Source organism: Amphichorda felina, assembly GCF_050947745.1.
Source record: "Amphichorda felina strain 45539 chromosome Unknown scaffold_3, whole genome shotgun sequence".
NCBI classification, from domain to species: Eukaryota; Fungi; Ascomycota; class Sordariomycetes; order Hypocreales; family Bionectriaceae; genus Amphichorda; species Amphichorda felina.
The window spans coordinates 34,343-58,493 of record NW_028145047.1 but is presented as its reverse complement, the minus strand read 5'-3'; the positions used below and the strand labels follow the sequence as shown (position 1 = coordinate 58,493).

General features: G+C 50.9%; 8 protein-coding genes across 8 annotated transcripts; 3 read left to right on the top strand and 5 right to left on the bottom strand.

Annotated features, from left to right (window-relative positions):
• Nucleotides 1-1,358, bottom strand: ACO1O0_002706 (cytochrome P450; the record flags this gene model as incomplete). Its single annotated transcript, XM_083192171.1, has 3 exons — nucleotides 1-440; nucleotides 501-831; nucleotides 936-1,358. The coding sequence occupies 3 exons, from the start codon at nucleotides 1,356-1,358 to the stop codon at nucleotides 1-3; spliced, it is 1,194 nt and encodes a 397-aa protein (XP_083051228.1).
• Nucleotides 1,359-4,753: 3,395 nt separating this feature from the next.
• Nucleotides 4,754-7,761, top strand: ACO1O0_002705 (uncharacterized protein; the record flags this gene model as incomplete). The annotated part of the gene is made up of 2 exons (XM_083192170.1): nucleotides 4,754-5,270; nucleotides 5,333-7,761. 2 exons carry the CDS (start codon nucleotides 4,754-4,756, stop codon nucleotides 7,759-7,761), a joined length of 2,946 nt encoding a protein of 981 aa, XP_083051227.1.
• A 1,968-nt stretch (nucleotides 7,762-9,729) lies between these two features.
• ACO1O0_002704 (uncharacterized protein) lies at nucleotides 9,730-11,750 on the top strand (the record flags this gene model as incomplete). Its single annotated transcript, XM_083192169.1, has 4 exons — nucleotides 9,730-10,007; nucleotides 10,073-10,343; nucleotides 10,409-10,751; nucleotides 10,816-11,750. The coding sequence occupies 4 exons, from the start codon at nucleotides 9,730-9,732 to the stop codon at nucleotides 11,748-11,750; spliced, it is 1,827 nt and encodes a 608-aa protein (XP_083051226.1).
• Nucleotides 11,751-12,420: 670 nt separating this feature from the next.
• On the bottom strand, nucleotides 12,421-13,603 carry ACO1O0_002703 (uncharacterized protein; the record flags this gene model as incomplete). The annotated part of the gene is made up of 3 exons (XM_083192168.1): nucleotides 12,421-13,107; nucleotides 13,169-13,235; nucleotides 13,293-13,603. The coding sequence occupies 3 exons, from the start codon at nucleotides 13,601-13,603 to the stop codon at nucleotides 12,421-12,423; spliced, it is 1,065 nt and encodes a 354-aa protein (XP_083051225.1).
• Nucleotides 13,604-14,498: 895 nt separating this feature from the next.
• ACO1O0_002702 (cytochrome P450) lies at nucleotides 14,499-15,855 on the bottom strand (the record flags this gene model as incomplete). Its single annotated transcript, XM_083192167.1, has 3 exons — nucleotides 14,499-14,531; nucleotides 14,581-15,716; nucleotides 15,834-15,855. The coding sequence occupies 3 exons, from the start codon at nucleotides 15,853-15,855 to the stop codon at nucleotides 14,499-14,501; spliced, it is 1,191 nt and encodes a 396-aa protein (XP_083051224.1).
• Nucleotides 15,856-16,345: 490 nt separating this feature from the next.
• ACO1O0_002701 (nonribosomal peptide synthase GliP2) lies at nucleotides 16,346-19,277 on the bottom strand (the record flags this gene model as incomplete). The annotated part of the gene is made up of 2 exons (XM_083192166.1): nucleotides 16,346-18,720; nucleotides 18,791-19,277. 2 exons carry the CDS (start codon nucleotides 19,275-19,277, stop codon nucleotides 16,346-16,348), a joined length of 2,862 nt encoding a protein of 953 aa, XP_083051223.1.
• Nucleotides 19,278-20,164: 887 nt separating this feature from the next.
• On the bottom strand, nucleotides 20,165-21,153 carry ACO1O0_002700 (uncharacterized protein; the record flags this gene model as incomplete). Its single annotated transcript, XM_083192165.1, has 2 exons — nucleotides 20,165-20,569; nucleotides 20,650-21,153. The coding sequence occupies 2 exons, from the start codon at nucleotides 21,151-21,153 to the stop codon at nucleotides 20,165-20,167; spliced, it is 909 nt and encodes a 302-aa protein (XP_083051222.1).
• Nucleotides 21,154-21,530: 377 nt separating this feature from the next.
• ARI1 (carbonyl reductase (NADPH-dependent) ari1) lies at nucleotides 21,531-22,728 on the top strand (the record flags this gene model as incomplete). The annotated part of the gene is made up of 3 exons (XM_083192164.1): nucleotides 21,531-21,882; nucleotides 21,964-22,237; nucleotides 22,302-22,728. 3 exons carry the CDS (start codon nucleotides 21,531-21,533, stop codon nucleotides 22,726-22,728), a joined length of 1,053 nt encoding a protein of 350 aa, XP_083051221.1.
• Between the last annotated feature and the right edge of the window lie 1,423 nt (nucleotides 22,729-24,151).

The following is a 24,151-nucleotide window of genomic DNA, read 5'->3' as shown; positions in this document are numbered from 1 at the left end:
CTAGCCACACATGTCCTCTTCAATAAGGACCCTCACTCCCTTCGTCCCCGGCTTTGGTCGCGGCGAGAACCGATCCATGTACAGATCAACAGCATCCCTCTCCGTTTTGTAAAGTTCCATGTTGAACCTCCGGAACAGGGTCGAGATGCCTGTATACAGCTCTGCATACGCAAGTTGCAGCCCCAAGCAGGAGCGTGGCCCATGGCCGAAAGAAACCATGTAGCGGGACAATGGCCTCCCGTCGGGAGCCTTGGGGTCGTCCAGCCAGCGCTCCGGGACGAAGGCGAAGCTGTCCGGGAAGATGGCCTCGTCGTGGGCGACGGTGTAGTTGTCCATACTGACGGTGGCGCCCACGGGGATGACCCAGTCCCTGTAGCGGAGGGGTTCGCGCTCGATGATTCGGGGGATACGCTGTGAGGCTCCATAGGAGAGCCGCAGGGCTTTCGAGGGTTAGCAGGTCTTCAATGTTCGCCGTCAGCTTTGATGCAAGACGCGCCCACCTTCTTCGATGCAGGCGCTAAGGTACGGCAGCTGTGCCAGAGTGTCCCAGTGCGGCGGGTTTGTCGGGTCTGGGATGGCCTTCCTCAGCTCGGCCTGGAGCCTCTCCCGAATGGGCGGGTTGGCGAGGACGTGGAACGTGCACAGGCTGAGTGTCCGCGTCGTCGTCTCAAACCCTGCGCCAATGACGTTAATGCCCTCCTGCTGCAGGCGGGCGACGGTTTTCTCCGATGGGGGGAGTTCGGACTCGAGTATCACGGCGAACATGGTCTTGGACTTTGCCCTCTCCTCCTGGGGCTTGTTCAGAAGTGTGCGGATTTGCTCAGCTATTTCCTGTGTTTAGAAGCAATAGATTAGCAACTTAGGCTGGTAGTGGGATGAGAAGTCCAAACATCCGGCCGCGAGTAGCAGCAGAACATGAATACCACCAGACCTACGTCGTTGAAATCCAACACGGTCCCCAACTGGGAGGACATGGCCTTGACCCATGACAATGGGAGCATCTTGAATAGATTGGTGGGTAGCGGAAACTGGGTGATGTAGTGTACGGGCTCTACTAGTCCAAGGATGGCGTCGGTGTATGTCGCGCGGAAGTCTGCGGATTCGATGAAGTGGTGCGATTTGTCGAAGGTGTAGTCGCTGATGATGTCCCCGGCCCAGCAGCCCCACATGTGGTCGACGCAGAGGACATTGCCGTTGCCCAGGTATTCGCGTGCGACGCGGTCGGCGAGGCGGTGCATCATGCTCTGGATGGCTGGCTGGTGATCGGCAATCTTGCGCCGCGAGAAGAAGGGGTTCAGCGCCGCGCGTCGGTGACGATGCTTGGAGTGGTCGACGGTCGAGAAGACCGCGTCTGGCATGTTGAAGCGGTGGGCTAGGGCAGGCAATTTGCTGTAGTACCGCGAGGCCGGGCTCGTGTAGAGAATGTCGTAAAAGTCAGAGTCCTGGATATGCAGCTCCCAAGGGTTGATGCGAACGATCGGGCCTTGGCCGCCAGCACGTAGCCGTCAGCGTCATCGTTTGCAAGTCGGGTCAAAGCGCTCAAGGTCAGATGTAGTAAGGGTAACTTGCCATATTGTTGGTGCAACTTAGCATATTGCCAGATGAATTGACCCCCATCACCACTGAACAGCTCGTAGTAGGTCTCATACCATTGCGTCAAGGCCGCCAGCTTTGGCCCAGGGAACTTGGACAGAGGGCTTAAGTAAAGGCGGTAAATGCTGAGCGAAACTAAGTACACGGCTGTACCCGCGAGCCCGATGGTGGTATAGAAGGCGGCTGTAGACTGGCTTCCCGCTATCCCCGTTAGGGTTGACGAGATGCCCATTCTGGCTTATGTTGGAGTTATGAATACTCCTGGCAAGGTTTGTGGTCTAGGTTCGGTGAAGCGAGAAGAACCAAAAGTTTAGAAGTTCAATTTTTAATACACCCCCATATTAATTATGCTCTGGCCACGCGAATGGACTGTCTACACTCCTCCCAATCATAATGGAAGAGCACGGCTGCACTACAGTCACCTCGGATCACGTTGGATCACCATGGATCACCAGTACGTAGTTGCTTTGTTATCATCGGCATGCACGATGGCACATGATCTTCGTAGTGGTTGCAACTTGCAAGCCTGCAGCCTACCCAGCTTGGTCTTAGCTACATACACTAACTATTATAGTACTCACACCCACCCATACACTCGAACCCCTCCCTGTTTGATTCAACCATCGTGACTGATCCGCAGCAGAGATGGGCGAATCAGGATTTTAGATCGGATTTTAGCGGTACGATCCATAACTTTATAAGTAGGGGTATTTTACTAGTAAAGAAGACAGGGTTCCAAAAGTAAACATCGAGCAGCTGGCCTAATAGCTGGAAATTGCTATAATAGCGCACTAACAGCAGATGACTAGGCTAAGCGTGCCATTTGATTAGCCCGTAATAGCAGACCCAAAGTCACAGCACAGTAGCTGAATTAAACAGGGGATCCGAGTATACACGTAGCTCGACCAGTCGATATTGAGCCAGGTGGTGGTCCCACGGAACTCAACCTGTGTAGATAATCTTTATCAATATCCCGAGACGAACTACGTCACTAGGTCATACTCCAACTTGTTCTTCAAAGCTGGTTGTTTGGGCTGTTTTCTACAGTATCCTCCATAGTCATGGCCGTCCATTCTAGTGGCGTTCCATTGTAGTGGGCCAAGGAGCCTTCCCGGTTGCCGGGTAGTACACTACTCGTAGTCGTACTTTCAATTCTAGGTCTAGTTAGATTATGCTTGTGGAACTAGGTAATGTACGTAACACCACCTGTAAAACAAAACCATCTACGGATACATGGGGCTAATCGTCGTTTTAATCAGTACAGGTAAAAGGTTAATAGTCCCTTTCTAGGACCTTATCCAAACTCACCGGTGAGCATAGCGTCGGCAGTTACATCATCTCTTGTAGTCTAGGTGTCGTCGCACTTACCGTTGCCAAGAATGTGGCCCTCCGGGAAGTGCGGCATCTGGACCTGCCGGGAAACGCGTACGATGATGCCATGGAGAGGCATTGTTGGTCTCTGGGGTTGGTGACCGCGAGGTTGAACGTCGGACTCGTCACGGTCTCACGGACGCGAGCCACTCCAACGAGCCATTTGCCATTGAAAATTCTTTGGAGAAGTACGGTCACTGGGTCTCGGTGCTGCGGGTGGAGGACGACTTGCAGGTCATCATTGCGACTGTTACGGGGGAGGGCGCCCAGAACCAGCTCCTGGTGGGCATTACGGATGACGTGAGGCGTGGCTCGAGCACTTCCTGGGCCAGAGATATCCAGTTCGACTCCCGCATCGCCAAGGGCGGGAAGTCCTCAGGCTGCAATTCGGGAAACGGCAGAGGGGCGGGCGTTGGGAGATTCGAGGATAGCTGGACGCTGCCAACGCGGTGCGCGACACTGCGCTGGTGGTCGAGGACGCGCTCAAGGCCAATATTGTAGCAGCAATGGTAGCCAGCCTAGACGGTATTGGTGTGGAGAGGCCGGTTCATACCTGGGGTGTCGCCTTGCTTAAGACTGTCGAGGTGCGCATCTGGGATCTTCAGGAAGCTGAGGTGTTATATTTTCGTCTTTGATACTCTGAGCCCCAGCCCAATGGCGCAGCTGGCGGTGAGAATCATGGCGCGCAGCGCATTGACACCCCCGGAAATTGCGAAGCGGGCGATGCCTACGAAGTACGAGTACGTACCTTATTCGAGACTGGCTTTCAAGAGAAAGGGAGATACTACTCGTTTGCTTAAGTTTTTTTACGCTCTTGGTATTTCGTATTATTGCCAATTACATTACCTCGATCAATTTATTAACCACAATCGTAGCGGCCACAAGGAAATTACATAGTATCCGTACTAAGTATGATATGTGTATCCATTGCAAGGTGGGGCATGTATTCCTACACTTAAAAGTCGTCCAACGTTTGCCAATGGGGAGTAGTACATAATATTACTTCGTACGTAGCTTCGAGAAGGTATCTAAATCGGGATCCGTAGGAGGCAGACAAAGCCCCTTCATCCTTGCCCCAGCTCCAATAGTTACTAATATAGTAGTCAGTATCTGTACCTAGGTACGTTGCTAAGGACTAGCATTCGTACAGAGTGGATGATGTTCACCCGTGCTGCGCTAGTTATGGGGCTTAGCTTTTTCGACTTAACGTTAGTACGGACTACGGAGTACTGAGGTCATGACGTTCAGTCCTAGTTAGGGCTGCTCACTTCCTACAGCGATGCCCCAGACCAATCTTGGCACTTTATTTTTTATTAACAGGGCTGGGTATGATTTTATCAGTAGGGCTGAGCGCGAAAGATGATACCAAGCGTGGCGGTCGCCGCCACTAAAATCTCACAATCCCCGTGGCCCAGTCAGCACCGGGCATCCCCTGTAGCTTACAAAGACGACAGAAATAATGAGACAAAGGGCATGCTAACAATGGGCCGGAAGTGTGCTGGTATTTTTGCCATTATCCCTTCAGTGTAAATATAGCGTTAGTCCCTTGAGAAAAAATCTCACCTACGAAACGCACTCACTCATTGTTCAGGCCTGTTCAGGCCCCATCTGGCGCCATTGTTCCAATTGCCGACATGGGATGTAATAGTAATGAGGGCATATTTGAATATTGACAGCGGGGCCGTGTTATAAGAACCGGCATGTCCCTGGCCATGAGCCGCTTGACTATGGACTGTTTGGTCGTGCGTGACAGATACCGACGCTATACGACGTCGAAGCGACAAACGAGATGATCGACCTGGCCACCAAGTATGAAGCTTATCTGCCCCAGCACCCCTTTGTTGCACAATCAGATCCCAAGGGACCAAGCTTCCTCGACACCGGAGCTTGCATCTGCGCCCTGCAGAGAACCCCAGCCAAAAAGTCGGAGCAGGCAGCATGGCAATGCATTGGGAATCAGACCCAGGGCGTATACGCGACAACGACTGGGAAATGGTTCAAGGTCCCCCACAGTGAAGGCAAGGTCGGCGGGCCCATCAACGATGACTCAAATCCACCCGCCACGAAAAAGCCCATGGTGTGGAAGTCTGGGGCTCTAAGAGAGCTCAGCGACAAAGATAAGCTCAGCATTTACGACAAGGCATGCACGGGGGAGAACCAGACGACGTTCTCGACGGCATTCTACCGTGTAAGAGAGGATGAAAACGCCGTCGAGACAATGCCCTGCTGGAGACCGGCTGCCATGCCCATCAAGATCCAGGAAGCCGAAGATTGGGATAAGCAAGGGTGTCGGGAAGGGTTCCTATGTAAGAGCATAAAGATCTCCCCCAACTGATTCATCGGTCGGTGCTCACCTCATATATTCAAGGCGCCAACAACACGGTCAACTCGCTCCCTCAATTCTGTCCTCCCTTGGAGGTCTGCCAACAAGGCCGCCTGTCAGGGCAGGTCTGCGCGCTCGACGGCGAAAACAAGAGCATGGGGCCCTTCGAGCCAGTCATTTGCACGAAAGGTCATTATTGCCCCCTGGGTGGCAAAGGAGCGGAGATGATTGAATGCCCATCTGGAACGTACTGCCAGCCTGGCGCAGCGACTCCCACCAACTGTCTCGCCGGCAGCTACTGCCCCAAGGGCTCATCGTACGAGGTTGGCGTGATTCCAATCATTCTGCTCATCCTCGTTGATATCTTACTTGTCATCGGGGTTCTGATGATGCAATATCGCTCCCGACTCCGTACTGCGCGTGAGACGGGCTCGCAATCCCGCCTCGGAGCGCTCAAACGGGCCATGACTGTCCAGGTCTCTAGGTATCAGCAGCTCGAAGACAGCGACGAGGACCATGAGATGGTTCCCATGCGCGATGCGTACGTGCCGAACCGCCAGGCCTCGGCGACTGGGTTCGCAGCTGCCCTGGATAGGGGCGCCATGCGACAGTCACGGCTGCAGGAACCATCGCGCATCGACGACCCGCAGCTCAGGGCCTTTGTCGATTCGATGCGCAAAGCGACAGATGCTTCCAGCTTTGGCCTCTCGTTTGGATACTCAAATCTCAGGTTTCAGCCCAAAGGAATTGCCAGGCCCATTCTCCAGCGTGTTACGGGCCAGATTAAGACGGGTACACTCACGGCAGTCATGGGCGGTTCTGGCGCGGGAAAGTCGACGTTTGTCAATGTCCTGATGGGAAAGACTAACCACACTGGCGGTGTTGTTACTGTCAATGGTAGCCCAGGCAAGGTGGCCAGGTATAAGAAGGTCATTGGATACGTTCCCCAGGACGATGTCGTGCTCCCCGAACTCACCGTCTACGAGAACATTGTCCACTCCGCCAAGGTCCGCCTACCGAGGACGTGGTCAAACATTGACATCGAGGCTCATGTTGATGCTGTCGTTGACTGTCTGGAGCTCTCGCACGTGCGAAACTCCATGGTGGGAACCGTTGCGAAGCCCGTCATCAGTGGTGGCCAGCGTAAGCGTGTCAGCATTGGCATGGAGCTCGCAGCGGCGCCCATGGCCATCTTCCTTGACGAGCCCACCAGTGGCCTCGATGCCACTGCCGCCTCGTCTATGCTGCGCACGCTCGAGGCTATTGCCAGACTGGGCATCACCATCATTGTCATTATCCATCAGCCACGGGCCGAGATTTTCGAAATGTTTGACCGGCTCATCCTCCTGGGCAACGGACAAACCATCTACCAGGGCCTTCAGAGCGATGTGGAGGCCTACTTTGAGGGACTCGGTTACCACTTCCCGGAGCACTGCAATGGAGGTGATGTGCTGACGGATATCATCACCGGCAATGGTCGCGAATACAAGCCGAACGGGAGTATTTCCAAAGAAACCCTCATCTCAAGCTGGGCTGCCCATCAGAAAGCGGTCGAAGAAGCCCCCGACGACAACCGGAACAGCAAGCTCATAGACGTTTCCTTGCACAAGGCACTCAAGGAGCGCGGTGCCCCACGCCTCTTGCAGGTCTGGATCAACCTCTGCCGTGCCATGCTGCAGCAGTCTCGAGCGAAAACAGCCTTCTTCGGTGAGATGGGTCTTGCCGCCCTCGCCGGCTTTCTCCTTGGTCTAGCACAGAACTCGTCACACGGCATCCACTTCAAGGGTCTCTACAACGAGCCCTACAGCATCCTTTCCACCGCTACCGACTATAGTTCTGCGCCCCAGATGGCGCTCCTTGTCGCCATCGCCATCGGTCTTGTTGCTGCCGCACCCGGAGTCAAAATCCTATCCGAGGAAACGATGCTCCACCGACGCGAGGCCGAGGCGGGCCACTCAAGGATTGCCTACTTCGTTGCCAAGGTTCTGTCGGCGTTCCCGCGCATGATAGTTGGATGCCTGCACTTTTCAGCCCCTATGCTCCTCCTTTCAACGCCCATCATCGCCTGGTATACGGCCTTTGCGGCCAACCTCGTCTATTTCTACTGCATTTACGGCCTCGCCAGCGTGGTCAGTATGATTGTCCGGCGCGAGGATGCCCCCCTCCTTGCCACGATGATGAGCCTCATTGTCGGAATTCTGTCCGGCGCCGCGCCATCGCTTTCTAAGGTGAAGCAGTGGCACCTGGAGTGGCTCTGGCGTATGTCACCCGGTACCTGGCTTGGCGAGTTATATTTTGGGCAGCTGGTGAAGCCACGTGAGTATTTATATAATATCGAGCTCGCATCCCGTATTACTGGGTATCATTTGGATTGGCTCTGGTCCAATGTCGGCGTCCTGGCGGGGATTGGCACTGCATATAGACTGATTGCTTTTGCGGCCATGGTTATTTTGCCCAAGTTTAGACGGCGTTGATGAAAAGCATAAAGACTTTAGATGTATGATTAAAGAGTTCCTAATAGGAATTTATAAATGCCTCGTTGGAGACCTACTACTGCGGCGCTTCCGTGATCTTCCCCCTTGAATTCACATGTCCAGATGTTTCGTATACTGGAGCAATCTTCCAAACGTGCCACCAGAGCCTGTGCGCTCCGCCTCATATCCTTCTCCTCGGCGTTCGACTTTCTGTTCCTCCAGGCTTCTTTGGACTCATCTGGCTGTCTCTCCAGCTCGTCCTCGCTGGTCCCCCACGTTATGAACAACGATGGAGGGGGATCAGCGGGACACACACGTGCGCGGAATGCAGCCTCTTGATTCTTGACCAGGGAGTAATTATTCCAAGATATTGTAGGACTCGCAGCAATGAAGAAATCAAAGAGTGTCGGCTTTGTGTACAAAGCGTTCAGTGTGAAAATTCCACCATATGAATGACCATAAAGAGCCTTGCGGCTGGTGCTGAGTGGTAGGTGTGGGAAGAGCTTCGTCTCGACATGTGTCATGACATGGCTCTGGATAAAGTCGAGAAACATGTGCGCTTCGCCAAAGGATAAATCTGTCCGGGGATTGCCATTTTTATCAAGCGGCATCTCATATTTGCCATCTGGCGTTGGCGGGGTGAGGTCAGGTCCTCTGCGCCAGTCGTAGACGTATTTGGATGGGGGATAGCCAACGCCCACGACTATGGTTCTGGTGTTGTTGGTAAATTCCATACGTCTTGTGATATCCACCGCTGTGAAGAAGTAGGCATTCCCATCCACAAGGTAGCTTCACGGAAACATTGTTGTCAGATGCCGCTTTCCCAACTGCGAAGGAAGGTTCCTACTCACAGGATGGAGATGGGCCCATCGTTGTTTGGTGGGATACAATCCTCGCTCCATGCCAGAGGCCACGATACCTGGACAAGGTAATCCCCCCTATCCGTCTCTGCCGTGTACTGGGAGGTATTGGGTAGGTGACCCCTTTCGAGGATAGTCGTGATCTGTGTCATGGCTCAGGTAAGGCAGCAATCAATTCTCATGTTGATGCTGGGACTATCTGATGACCAAGGCGGAATATTTGCAGGAAGATACCAGATTTATCTCGGGCGCCGGTATCGCAGAGGGCCTTGATTCAGCCAGCATCTAATCGGCAGGGCCTCGCGCACTATTAGTCAGAAGCCAAGGAATTGCTAAGGACGCCTGAGGGATGGTAAATCTTCGTAGCGCATCGTACATTATCTGATCATCTGATAATCAGAAAAGCTCCACTAGCGCATCAATAGTTTCTGTGGGGCCCCCCGTGCTATTGGATTACGGATTACTGGATGAGGTTAAAGCAATCCGTAGAAAACGAGACAAGCGACCCGACGAACAACGGACTAACGTAGCATTGTCCTTGTCTCTGGATGGACTCACATGAGAATTAACCATTGCATTTATGACTCCCTCAGGACTTTTTTATTTTATTTCAAGGTTCTTTGGTCTTGATTTGCTGCATGGATGGGCTACGATGGGTAATTTAGATTGAAGGCGTTATCGACAGTTACTGACATCACGGAACGATAATTCCGTGGGAAAACACCTCATTGTTTCAAGCTATTGCGTAAAATTGCCGGATCATTCCGGCTGACTGCATATTGAGATTTTGATGCATCAATCAGATAAGATTCCATGTGAAGTCTAACCCCAGGCTACTGGTTTTAGGGGCTTGGCTACCCACAACTCAAGAAGGGATTGTTGTGGGATCACTGGGATGAACCCTTTCTGTTACCCAAAGGCTGGCTATTTTTGACCTTCCAGATACTCCATTCCGAAGTCGGAAAATTTTCCCTTCTTTTGGTGGCGTGCTCTTGGGCCTCGTCAGTACCCATGGGCAGGTAGCCACGAGTAGAAGGGGACATGGCTTTAAAACCTAAGCCATTCGCTCTTTGCGCATCTTGAATTATCAACCTTTCCAGATACGACCATGCCGATCCTCGACCACCTCCGACGGGGCGTCGGGAGCGATGCCTTGCCCAACGAGGCCCAAAGTACCACGACCACCCACGATGCAGAGATACAGAGAGTTGCAGAGACGATTACCGGCGAAAAGGAGACAGAAGCTGGCGTTTACCCTGATGGTGCGCCCCCGGAGAAGAACCTCGATGACCTAGTACCAAACCAAGATACACAGCTTGGTGTCCAGCAGATCGAGGCTGTGACTCTGGTCTGGAATAAGAAATGGCTGGCCGCATTGCTGTTCAAGTACGTGCTCCCCCGTGGAGTGTGCTGTCCACGTGTACCATTCTAATGTTGCCGCCTCTTGATAGCATCTGGCTGTTGTACCTAGTCAACGGTTTGAGACTCTCGATTCTGTCCAATTTGACGCCATTCGTCACAAGCGACTTCCAGTCCCATTCACTGCTTACTGTCATCGGCATCGTGTCCGACTCTATGACGTCTGCTGTGTACATTCCCATGGCCAAGCTTCTTGACATCTGGGGTCGGGCTGAGGGATTCCTTCTCATGGTTGGGTTTTCGACTCTGGGCGTGATTCTGATGGCCACGTCGCACAATCTTGCTACGTTCTGTGCAGCGCAGGTACGTTTTAACCAGCATCGGATGCAGTTACGAATCACGGGAGTGCCTACGCTTACATCTGCTAGGTATTCTACTCTGTCGGATTTGGAGGCATCATCTACACCGTGGATGTGTTTGCTGCCGATGTCACCACCCTTAAAAATCGAGGCTTGGCATTTGCTTTCACTTCTTCTCCGTACATGATTACAGCATTTGCAGGCTCAAAAGCCGCTGAGGCTTTCTACAACAACGTCAGCTGGCGGTGGGGATTTGGCTGCTTCGCCATCCTTGTGCCCTGTATTGCCATGCCCTTGTTTCTCATGCTGAAGCTCAACCTCCGCAAGGCTGAGAAGCAGGGCATTTTCCACCGGGAGAAAAGCGGCCGGACTGTCTCGCAGAATGTCTGGCACTACCTCAAGGAGTTTGACGGTCAGTGAATGACGATATCCACCCCACAAGCATGCATGTTGCTGATTTTCACCTCAACCCACAGTCCTAGGAGTCATCCTTTTCGCCGCTGGCCTTACTGTCTTCCTCCTCCCATTCACGCTGGCTTCTTCCGCGCCAAATGGGTGGAAGTCTGGCTATATCATTGCTATGATTGTCGTCGGCTTCTTTGTACTTGTCCTCTTTGCACTATACGAGGTGTACTTGGCTCCGACCCCGTTCTTGCAGGGCAAGTTTTTGGCCGACAGGACCGTCATTGCGGCATGTCTTATTGATGCGACATATATGATCTCATACTATTGCTGGAACAGCTACTTCACGTCCTTCTTACAGGTAGTCAGCAACCTGTCGATGGCCAACGCCGGATACGTCAACAGCACGTTCGAGGTGGTCTCTGGTGTTCTGCTTTTCATTGTTGGCTATCTGGTTCACAGGACTGGCCGCTTCAAGTGGCTATTCTACGTTACCGTCCCAATCTACACCTTTGGCCTTGGTCTGATGATATACTTTCGCCGGCCCAACCAGCACATTGGGTTCATCATCATGTGCGAGATATTCATCTCCATCGGCGGGAGCGTCTTCATCCTCCTGGTTCAACTGGCTGTTCTTGCTGCCGTGGACCACCAGCATGTTGCTGCTGTGCTTGCGGTTCTGTATGTGGCTGGAACCGTGGGTGGCGCTATAGGCTATACCGTCTCGGGAGCCATTTGGACAAACACCTTTCTCAAGGCGCTCCAGAAGAACCTGCCGGAGTCTGCGCTGCCAGATGTAATGGAAATCTACTCGGACCTTGAGGTCCAGCTATCTTACCCAGTTGGAAGCCCTGAGCGGATCGGAATCCAGAAGGCCTACGGCTACGCCCAAGCGAGAATGCTTGCCGCCGGACTTGGCATTTTCGGCCTCTGCTTCATTTGGATGTTTCTTCTAAGAAATCTGAATCTTGCGAAAAAGACAAAGCAGACCAGGGGGGTTGTATTCTAGTTGTATTCTAGTCAGAGGACGAACAATGCGGATGAACGATGGATGGCACCGCGGCAGCATGACAATGGGATATAGGCAGTTACCTACGGCGAGGATATGTGTTACCGTCGTTCGGAGGTGAACATTTTTAGGCCGACGTAATTACAAACACATAAGCATCAGGCGCAAATACCTTAATTATCTACTTCATACCATGTTTAAATTGTCAACGAAATCTTCTCTGTGTGGTTGGGCTAAGTCAAGAATTATCACGCTTTGGAGTCGTTCTTGGGCAAGCAGATGGAGAGTTTCAGTGTGAACGAGATCGGAAGGATGTCGGTCGTCTGCTAAGATGAGCGTACTTAATACCGTCAATGGGTATACTTTTACACCAATTGCCTCAGTCGAGGCTGCTCGTCGGGTTCTAGGCGGCGATTGACACCCGGGATTCCAAACGCCGGCGGGGGTCTTGGAGGGAACTTTGTTCAGACCATCAATGGTTCTAAAGTGTTGAACGTATAGAGTGATCATGGAATGCTAAGCGAATAATCTAGAGTATCATCTCATGCCTGGATGTGTTCGGCATTTTGTAAAGTTAGATTGTACAGGCTTGGCAGTGTGGCATACCAGATAACTGATAACTCATTCTCATCTTTGGTGTTCGTTTAACCAATTTAATGTACTGACCCTATCACGCCTCAACTTCTTTCTCATCCCAAAGGTCGTCATGCCCTAGTCGCCCAGTCAGAGCAATATTTCTCGCCTGGGACTCCAAGTCCTCAGCGAAAAGCCTATTCTTCATGTTATGCCAATCTACACTCTTCCATTCCTTGCCATCGTGGCCAATAAAGACAGCATCAGTCTCTGGCCTCATCAAGTAGACAACTGTGAGCTTAGTTTTCCCCTCCTCGGCCGGATGAGGAATGACTCGGTGCAGAGAAGATCGTAGAACATGCTGTGACATGAATTCTACGGAATCTCCAATGTTGCAGATGGTGTGCCCTGGTTTTGGGTCGATGAACATCCATTTCTGCTTTCCGGGATGGTAGACCTGCAATCCGCCCACATCTGAAAAGACCATCGACAGACTGCCAATATCTGTGTGAGAGACATGGCCCACCTCCTCGCTCTGTGCCGTGTACGGGAGGTATTTGAGAAGGCCGAGTGCTGTCGTGGATGGCTGATCATGACGATGGTGCTTTGTGAGATTTCTGCGATCATCTAATTGTAGGGAATGGGATAGGCTATCCAAAATAACCCTGCCCATTTCTCCTAGTTTTGCATTGGTATCCTCAATCAGCTGCCGCCTTTGTTGGAATACTTGGGGACCATGGATTGGACGATCCTGAGCGGCGTTCTTGAGAGCATGCTCGAAAATCTGGATGAGACTCATGTTAGGTTTTGGATTGGAAGGCCGGCAGAGAGTACCGTGAACATACTAGGAGTCCCTCAAACCCGTCCTTCTTTCCTGCAACAGATCCTGTCTGGCAGCCCGCAGGCTTATACCTGCCAGTGTCATGATGTTAGAAAGTGTATGTAGATACAGGGCTTAGGCCGACCTACCCAAGGACAATTTCTTCTCCTGCAACGTGATCCTTGTTGACTTCCCATTTATCTTTCTCCTCCTGCGGCTGGTCGTAGAATTGCAGGGCCGTCGATTTGATCTGTTCGATCTGGCTTACCATTCGTCCGGATGGGTGATCGCGGACATCGAGGTAAAAGAAACCGAGATCTTTGCAGGTCCGCAAAAGCTCCCTTTCCGTCGCTTCATCCCCGCTCATGAGCTTGCCAATGGAAATAGTTGTCAAATTGGCACCCTCTGCTGGGCCAGAGAGAGGAGACTCGGATGTATCGTGATTTGCGTGCGGAGCCATGTTGTTCTGATGGATGTATGTTTCGAATGGAAATAAAGAATAAACTATAGCTGGATATGTTAAATTTATTTCTCTCTCTGCACAACGCTTAGTACTTATATCGTAATATAACAGGTCAGCATGCGAATGCTCATCTACAGCAGCCACTGTGCCGTCACTCGAAAGCCCGAGCCCATGGATTGAAATTCACATGGGGGTGAATTTTTGGTGCAGGGACTTTACTTGTTTAAGTAACCCCGAGACACGGGTTGATACAAAAGCGGCAGGATTTACGCGGGATTATCCAGAACGGGTCTAAAACTTGAACAAGACATGGCAACTATGTGCAATTTCGTCCTAGAAGGGCTGAATGGAGAGATCATGGCGAGCTGGGGGCTCGCCGGCTCGGTGCCTGGTCTATGTAGATCACTACATAATGAATTTACTGATGTCTGTGATTTCCTTAGGAAGGTTGACAAGGAGATAGCCCTGTCTTCCTTATATGCAATCTCTTCACCAATTGAAACCTCTTGATCGCCCCCCCAATTCTATCCCTTGCCGTCAAGAATCTCATCATCAAGTTCTGAGTTTTGTAATTCCATGATCTCTATTCCTGTGATTGAACCAACACCCGAATTCCCTTTGTTTCGTCTTTAGGCATTGGGACGAACCGGTCGTATTTGATCTCCACATCTTCCTTCGTCGTTTCGTACAAGGACATTTGGTCACCGAGACGTCGTACCAACAACCCAAGGCCCATGTAAAGTTCCGCATAAGCAAGACTAGGACGTATGTTAGTAGCTTAATGGATGAAATTGGATATTGTGTCATTACTTGATGCCAATACATTGACGGCTACCCTTTGAGAATGACAGCAAGTAGCCGTCAAGACGGTGATGGCGCTTCCCTTGATCGTCTAGCCAACGCTCTGGTCGGAACCTGTGCGGGTCTGGAAACAGGGCTGTGTTGGTATGGATTAATGTTGCTGTCATTCCTACCGGGGTTCCCTTGGGGATCATATATTCAACCTCGTGGTTGTTGGTTGACTCGGCATGATTGCCTGTCTGAGGTTTGAAGTGAAGTGGCCCGAGGGGATTGATCCGTTGCAGGCGCGTGCTCACTCCGTACGACAAACGGAGACCCTCGCATATGACGGCACCGAGATAAGGTAGTTTCTCCAATTGGTTCCAGCTCACCCTCTCACTAGGATCGGGAATGGCAGACTTTAGTTCTTTATGGAGCTTGGACATGATCTTAGGGTTGTCAAGAACGTAGAACAAGGTTGCGGACAAGGTCCAAGCAGTAGTTTCGGTTCCTGCCCCAACCACGATCTGGCCCTCCTGCCAAAGCCTCTCGAGCCGCTTCTCTTCGCTTGGCAAATCTCCAGTGAGGAGTTCGTGGAAGATGGTGTCACTCTGTTCCTCAATTATGCCTTGTTTCGACCTGGAAGCGATTTCTGCTTGAGCCTCCCGGATCTGACGGCGGATATTCTCCTGGAACTTGACAAAAATAGCCGCTTCTGGGTTTATCCGAACCACGATTCGTTCCGGAAGCTTGTTCATCAAAGTGACAAGCCATGGAAATTGCTTGATCCATGGTCCCATGTCCGACCCAGCGATGATGGCGCGGTGAAAGTTAGGCTCAAAGGTCGGGGACGAGAGGAAGCCGGAGCTCTTTGCAAAAGCGTATTCAGTGACAATATCCGTTGTCATGCAGCTGAAGGCACTGTTCATTGCAACGGGGCTGCCAGAACCTGCGTATGTCTGGAGTTGGGCGATGAGCTTTTCAATGGCGCTGTGGATGATCGGCTCCAGCTTTGACACAGAAGCCTTAGAAAAGAATCGGTTCAAAGCCCCGCGGCGCAGCCGATGCAGGTCATGTCCAGGTGTCCCAAAAACACTGTCGGGAATGCCAAACTGCGCGCTGAAGTAGTCGTACTTGTCACGCTTTTTGCCGCTACCGGCATAGAGCTCATCGATGAAATCCGGGTCGTTGACATGGAGCTCGTTGGGGCTAATTCTCACAATAGGCCCGTACTTCTCATGCATCCGCTGGATCTCAAAGGTATATCGTCCTCGCTGAATGCCGTCGTAGTAGAATTCGTACCACACTGTGAGCGCCGCGATTTTGGGCCCTGGGTATCCCGAAAGGGGATGGAAGAAGAGCCGATAGAGTGCGAGGGAAACCAGGTATGAGATAAATATGAGTCCAAGTATTATTTCCGGGTGTGCTGTGACAAGTTCGAGAGTACTTTCGGGGATTAGCTTTGCCATGGCGGAAGTTGTTGACTTCTTCAGCCCTAGATAGAGGGCCTGCAAGTACCGTAGTTGTATGAATTTCTCCCATGCTTGTGTACAACTAGCTTTATAAGTACCTTAATAAAGCTGACAATTGCTTTAAGCATCACCGACCTTCCTGGTATTGGACTAACTGGATCGGCTTTAACCCCTCCAGGCAAAGCCGAGGCTGATCCCAGAACACTCACCTAACCCGTTGTCGAAACACATCAATCTCATTTTGTCCCAGCCAACTAGGCTAGTTCGTCTTCATACTCAGCGTCAGATCTCATAAATTCTGGGGGATTGCGGCCTTCATTACACTAGCATTTGAACGCAGCCTCAATGGTCCTACGCCGCGCCCGGATTGTGAATCGAAATAAAGCCTTAAATTAACCAGCAGTTCATATCACAATATCTATTCTTATCAATGTTAGGATAATTTAATTTCCAATATCCAAGTCACGTCGTGGGAATTCCTTATTCTCTATGGATCGCCATTCTCCGCGTCGGAAGACCCAACTATCGCACACAGTCTCTTGGTGAAGTCTAGAGCGATCTCCTCGATGCCCCCGGAGTTGTAACGACTTGCATCATAGTGCACAGATAAATGTAGCATCTCACCCTTCTGAGTGAATCCAAGCTCAATTGGGGCTTGAAATAGTTGGTCCTCGAATATGTGCCAGGGGCCTGGCTCAACTGGCACATCCATAAAAGATACCATTGAGGAATCGAACCAGTAGGCACTATCACTTTCGGTATCGATATGCTGGCGAAGCTCGGGATACGTCCAGGCGAAGTCGTTGGCACGATAGAAGCTGCGCTGAACTGACTTGAGTGTTGTTAAAACTGGCGCATCCCTGGTTATCTGCGTGATGAGTGGACAGCGACCGGCTAGAAGTCCCACCACATTGCCGACATCACGGTAGTCCAGGTTGCGGTTAGACACGCTAACCTTCATGCCAACGGTATCCGAGCCAGTGTACTTTTGAAGCATCAAAAGCCATGCCGTAGAAAGAACGGTCCCTGATGAGAGGCCATTGCGACTTGCGAACTCGTCTAAAGCAGCCTTCTTCACTGGGAGATCTGACTCCCAGACCAAACACAGATCCGTGCTGGGGGTTTCAGGGGATGGCAGTTGTATTTGCTTCAACTTGTCCCAAGGCGCAGCATATTCCTTCCAGAAACTCTCAATCTCAACTTTTTCTTTGAGTCTCTTGGAAGCCAAATGCTGCGCCAGATCGAGGAAGCTTGATGGAGGCGCGAGATGATCAGCCTTCCCATCCAGAATCTGCTCCAACTCCTTCAATAAGATGCCAAACGACCATGCGTCAGTATGACAATGATGTAGTACCCAATTCATCTGAATCTGTTCCTCAGGCAGTTCAATGATCCAGAATTGCGGCCCAGTTGTTTCGAGGGCCTCTTGGGTACGCAGCTTGGACCACATGGCCTCCTGCTTCTTCTCGGAGAGAGATTTCAGCTCTTCTATGCTCTTGACTGTGAAATCTTCCCATGGGATCTTAAAGTCCTCCTGTATCGTCTGAACGCCACGGTTGAGGTCGACCGTCGTGCGCAAAATGGAGTGGCGTTTGAAAACGATCTCCCACGCCCCCCTCAGCTGACTGGGAGTAACAGGGTTTGAAACAGTATTTCTAGTCAAAGAGTAATATATATAATTACTCTGAGGCTCATCGAGGGTCTGTTGTAGCACAAATGTTTGTGCATGCGTGAGCGGTGCCTCTGATGAGCTGTTAGATGTCGAGTCCGGTGCAGCATCTGTGCTAGCAGCAACAGAAACAAGAGCTTGACCAATTGCAGAAACAGTATCCAGCTCAAACAGTTTTCCCAATGAGATGGTCATGTTATCACGAAGCAGAAAAGACTTGAGCTTGATGGCTTGGAGAGAGTTGCCTCCAAGCATTCTGAAAGATGTAGCACCAGAAATTTGGCTTGCAGGCCTATCAAAGACGGCGGCAAACGCTTTCGCCACAGAAGCACATTCCGCATCTTCTCCAACAGGTTCCTCCGCGACGAACGCAGACTCAGATATAACTTGCAAGGCTTTCGTGTCAACTTTGCCGTTGGATGTGAGCGGGAAATCGTCCACGGTGAAAAGAAGGTCCGGCACAATGAAAGGGTCGTATCTCTGACTCAAGTAACTTTTGAGATCTCTGGCCGAAATATCTCCCGGTGTGGCGAAGCCCACAAGCTGCTTTCGGTGCATGAAGGCCACGGCCTGCTTTACACCTTCAAAGCTTTCCAAGGCCGGCTCAACCTCAGCGGCAAGGTTGATCAAGAAACCACGATTCTTAACCACGCGGTCAACACGAGAGACGAAGTGCAAACCGTATTTGCTCCGTCGCGCCAGATCTCCAGTTCGGTAGTGACGAACGTTATTTCGGAAGAAGAACTTTTCCCGGGTCAACTCGTCGTTGTTCAAGTACCCAACGGCCAAACAAGGTCCTCGGACACAAATTTCGCCCTGCTCAACCTCTTGGTCTAGGTTCTCGTCGAGCAGCACGAGGTCGACTTCAGACACAACGTTGCCCAGAACAATGGGATCCCCGGGCTTAATCTCGATACTCGATACAGCAGTTGTACATTCTGTCGGACCGTAACAATTGTATACCTTCCGAGTTGGCGTCGTCCAGGCTCTGATGATTGCTGCAGTGGGCGCTTCGCCACCAATGTAAATGTCCCGAACGTTGTCGTACTGGGGCGTCGGCTCCAAGGTGGCGAGCATTGATGGCGTCAAGATCAATACGGTGCACATGGGAGCCACGTCAAGCACATTTGACGCTGTCGCCATGGCCAATGTTCCCCCGTTGCAAATGGTAGAAAACACGACGCCAGCACAGCCTATGAGACTTGTCAGCGAGCTGGATCTGCATGGGTACAAACAATGTCAAAAGGTGATAATGAATCATACCATCAAAGGCAACAGAAAAGAAGAGTAGAGCCCTTTCTCCGGGTAGAACTTTCATAAACCCGGGGAAGTCCTGAAGAACGAGATGCACAGCGCTGCTGTGTGGTACCATGACGCCCTTGGGCTTGCCAGTGGTTCCGGAGGTGAAGATGATATAGATGAGGTCGTTTGCCCTCAAATCGGACCGTATTGCATCCACCTCGTTAATCATACTGCGTGTGATGTCCGTTGAGCGCAGACTTTGGATGTCGGGAAGCCGAACAACTTCGTATCCGGGCAGTGTTGTCTCAACTGTGGCGAATACCAGTTTCGATTGAACTGTTTCTAACGTTGCCAAGACACGAGCCGGGCTCCAAAGTTCCGAGTCCATGGGGCAGTATGCTGCACCCAGACGTAGAACGCCCACTACAGCCACGACCATATCAAGTCCCATACGGGTGAGAAGCGGGATGCGGTCACGCGGGCGGAATCCTCGCTCTTTCAGCATCATGGCAACATGGATGGAAGCATTTCGCAACTGGCCGAAAGTAATTGATTTGCCCTCAAATTCTGCGGCTATGCCCTCTGGTGTTTTATGGGAGTGTTGATCGATCAAATCCAGTATGCCAGTCTGCAGTACTGGATTTTTGTTCACCGCATTGGTAGCTGTTCCTGTCTCCTGGGAGGCCTTGTTCGTGGTCGTTTGGAGGGCCTCCATAGTTCCTTGAATGTCAAAATGGATTGACAAGTTTCCTGGTTGATTTCTGGGCCAGCTGGCGGAAACTCTGTTGGATCTCGTAGCCGCGTTGGGCCACTGACACAAGAATGAGGTTGTGAGAGTGATGCAGATTGGCCAATGTTGTTATTAAAGAATGCAGTGCGCACCAGAGATTTAGATACACACATACAATAGCCAAGGAGGCTCCCTCTCCACGAAATGAATAGCTTATCCCATTGTGTATTCTCTCATCTACATAGACTGGATGCGCGGCGGCTCTCTGACTGAACTCCGGCTGGCGGGCTCTCACTCCCCATAGGGGCAAGTGGGCCCGGACCGGAGCCCGGACCGTAACCAGCAATCCCGACGTGTATCACCCGAGTTTGATAAGCACTAATAGCTACGCACTTAGCTTTATCTCCAATTACGCCAAAGACGCAAAAGATAGCACGTGCTATAAAGGCTAGAAGGGGCCAGGGGATCTAATATGCCAAGTATCTAACAGTGAGCAGGACGGTCAGTTAGCAATGCAAAATACGACTCTTGCGAATAATGCTCTTCGAGGGATACCGATGGAATCTTGAATCGGCGCTCGCTCTCGAGCTTCTTTCAAAGTCTGGGCTCGGGTAGAAATATTTTCTCATACTATTCAGCTAGTTCTCACAGACTCCCTCATTCATCTATATGCCTACTCTAAAGTCCGTCGCCGCTTGCTGCAAGTTGGTCACCACAGTGTTTTCTGCACCAAACCACTGTGGCCTGCACGATGCAATTGGCCCCTCAAGTTCAGTATATCGATCCCCCAACGTGAGAATCGTGCGTCCATTCCATCGTGATGGCATCTCAGCCAATCCCTTGTCGTCTTTTCCGTATAGTTCGACGATCCCAGGTTGGCTCGCCACAGCCGAGTACACAATGGCGAGGCCGACAAACTCGGCGGAGCTCACAGGAAGTCCGGCTGCCATAATAGGCGCTGCAAGGTGACCCGGAAGTAGGTTGGTGATTGTTGCCGCTGGGGCAACCGAATTGATGGTGATGCCCTCCGTTCGGACTTGTGATCGCAGCGCGCGAATCAGGCCAATGAGCTATGTTGGTTGACGATGGGTAAGTACAGGGGACGACGTGGTAAGCGAGGTGTTTTTAAAAAGAGAAAAGTCGACCGTACCGCCAATTTCGATGCGCTGTAAACTGGTAACGACTGCTCAGGTGCATATGCAGTTGCGCTCGATGTGATCACAATGCTGCCCGGGTATCTGCGCCGACGAAAATTGCTCAGCGCCAACTTGGTAAAGTTCAGCACAGCGCGGAGATTGACATTCAGCACGCCATAGGCGGGCTCGAGCAGCTCTCCCGTCGAATCATCAAACGTGTCCGCAAAGTAGTCTGTCTCCTCGGAAACACCGGCATTGGAGACAGCGATATCAATGTCGCCTGCATGCTTGAAGGCCGCCACAAGCTCGTCCCATCTTGAGATATCACACGCACGGTACTCAATGCTCTCATGGCCGCCATCAGGAGGGGGGTTAATGTCAAGATTGAGCACCGAGGCACCCTTCCGGGCGAAAATGGTAGCTGCACCTAGACCGATACCAGACGAGGCTCCTGTGATGATTACACGCTTCCCCGTCAGGTCGCCAAGGTCAGCCTCGTTAATTTTAAACGATGTCATGATTCCGAGAATGAAAGAAGACGCAACCAGATGTCGTATACTACAATCTAACAGGTTCAATGCAAGGCCAGTCCCTTGAGATATAATCCTTCTGCATAACGGAGGTAATCCCTCGTCATCGTTTGTCATTGGTAGATAACATTGTGTCCTTCATCGGAATACGACGAAACTGGATATATCCGACATTTTAGGAATAACCTATACGTTTTTTGAGTTTCTTTGGTTTGTATATTCAGAGCAAGTGCAGATCATTCAATTTATATACAACTACTTGCTGCAGCGTCGTATAAATCGTTCATCCGATTCAACACAAAAACAACCACGCACGAACACACCATCAATATTATATTCCTCCGTTGGAAAGATTGCATACCATAATGGCTCCGGCAGTCCTCCAAGATTTCCACAACATCGGATACCACTTCTTAGCAAAAAGCACTGCCTCCAAGCAGCGGACAGTTACTCCAACGCAGGTCAGGGGCCCTGTGACCAACCCGTTCACTCCGCCCCCCTCGCGGTTTGAGCCGTTATGCCATCCATTGGAGAAGCAGATTACCAAAGAAGTTGATGGTTTCTTCCTTACCCATTGGCCTTTTAAGACAGAAAAGGATAGGAAGAAGTTTGTCGCCGCCGGCTTCTCCCGTGTCACTTGCCTCTATTTCCCTCTGGCTAAGGATGACCGCATTCACTTCGCTTGCCGACTTCTTACTATTCTCTTTTTGATTGACGGTGAGGCTACCTTCTAAAGAATTAGGATTTGCGACCAGTCACGTTCCAAAGGACCATGAAGGCTAATGTCAGCCCGGATAGACCTCTTGGAGGACATGTCCTTCGACGAAGGGTCAGCTTACAACGAGAAGCTTATACCCATTGCTCGTGGCAATGTTCTACCCGACAGGAATATCCCTGTTGAGTGGATTATGTACGATCTGTGGGAGAGTATGCGTGCCCATGACAAAGCCCTGGCGGACGGCATCCTCGAGCCAACCTTTACCTTTATGAGATCACAAACCGACAAGGCCCGGTTGACTATCAGGGAAATGGGTGAATACTTGGATTACCGGGAAAAGGACGTTGGCAAGGCGTGAGTCTATTCACCCAGACACCCTGGCTCATTGATCACCGAACCGATTGTTAACCCCTTATAGTCTGCTCTGCGCCTTGATGAGATTCTCAATGGCCCTCAATGTCAGTCCCGAGGAGATCGCATCAGTCCAGCCCGTTGAAAAGAATTGTGCCAAGCACCTTGCTGTTCTCAATGACATTCTGAGCTGGGACAAGGAGTACCTGGCCTATCAAACTGGCCACCCTGAAGGCTCAGCTATATGCTCTGCCGTCCAAGTCCTCTCGGATGAGACATCTCTTCCCTTCTCTGCTTCCAAGCGCGTACTTTGGCATATGTGCCGCGAATGGGAGATCCAGCACAGCTACTTGGTAGAGAAGCGAGAGACAGACACGGCTTTCCCGCCCAGTGCCAATCTTACTGCGTATATGAAAGGCTTGGAATATCAGATTAGCGGGAATGAGCTCTGGAGTAAGACCACTTTGCGATACAATTCCCTCACAACTGCATAGATGCCATGGTTTAGAGATTTCGTTCTTCGTGGTGAAATTTTCCTCTGCTTTCCTTGATACGAGTTACCAGTAGCTTTCGGTGGCCAATAAACATAGTTTCGTCCTGGTGTGCTACTCATTTCAATTTTATTTTTTTCCCTCGTTCATAATCGGTCCTACACCTAGGCTATTTTGTAACCTCTACCAGTGAGTACTAGTCATTAACTACAAAAATAAAACCTCTCATTTGTAGACTATTAGTACTTTTGGATTAGTATTGAATACCTATCGGGACACAACTTTGACTTTGTCAGACCGCGCTTTTTTGCTGTGCCCTAGCACTCTCCGTCCCTAGTATCTCAAATAAAAATTAAGTTATAAGTACTTAGGATCATTTTAATACTATGCAGATCTTTAGGACCAGTGGTTTGTGTTATCATTGCTCTTTTTACGTTTGCCTTTTTGAAGCCAGGGCCCAGGGGCTATAGGGTAGCTGTCAACTGATGAGCGGACCCCGTGGAAGACTGCAACTCGTAGAGTTTTTGTTACTTGCATCAGTACACCGGGTGCCTCCTATTAATTTTTTATTACACGCTCCATGCATAGATTTAGAATCCTGTAATAGACCGACACAGGCAAAAATGTCAATGCATTGCACAGATTCGCTTGTCGCCCATCTGGCCCACTAGCCCTCGGTACGTACTTGGCACTGGGATCGACTGTCGGGATTCGCTCGATTCGGCCGCGATCCGAGGCCCCACAAATTAGTTATAATAATGCCGAGAAGTATTACCTTTTTTGGACGCCCCCGAGACGACACATATTTGTCTTGCCCTTGCTCCCGGCACGAGAATACGAAGCTGGGTGAACATTCCAAGCTTAGAGCCTGGTCCACGTTTCGTGCTTAAGGGGTGGTTTATGCTACATTCGCCTGGACTCAATAGTGGTAACAAACAACAGCCAGCTATTATAGGATTGTGAGGTTAGGGCGGGGCCATCGGTTATCCATACTCCAAACAGGTAGGGCAGAATCACAATGAAGAATTAGTGTTAAAGATGACTATATCCGTAGAGCCTGCTCTTTTCTCTAGGAGCTAGACGGAACACCGGATGTGACTTTTTGCCTGAGCTTTCATGCATTCCTAGCTGGGTGATGCATTAAATCATGTACTCTAGACATGTATGGATACTTTGCCTGGAATAGAAGCCGACCGCCGATGATGTAAACAACATCACTAGAGATTGGAACGGGGTTTTAGGGCCAGTTGAGTTATCAATTTAATCAATACGCCGAAATTAGACCACAAGCGAGTAATGCCATGACGAATTTATAATATACAGAGTCAGGTCAAATATTTGTTTGTAAAAGTGTTCAGTGAATCGGGGTTTCCCAATTTGTGCTTGTGTTCCTACCCCTCCGCCTTAACATGGTGGGACGTCCAGC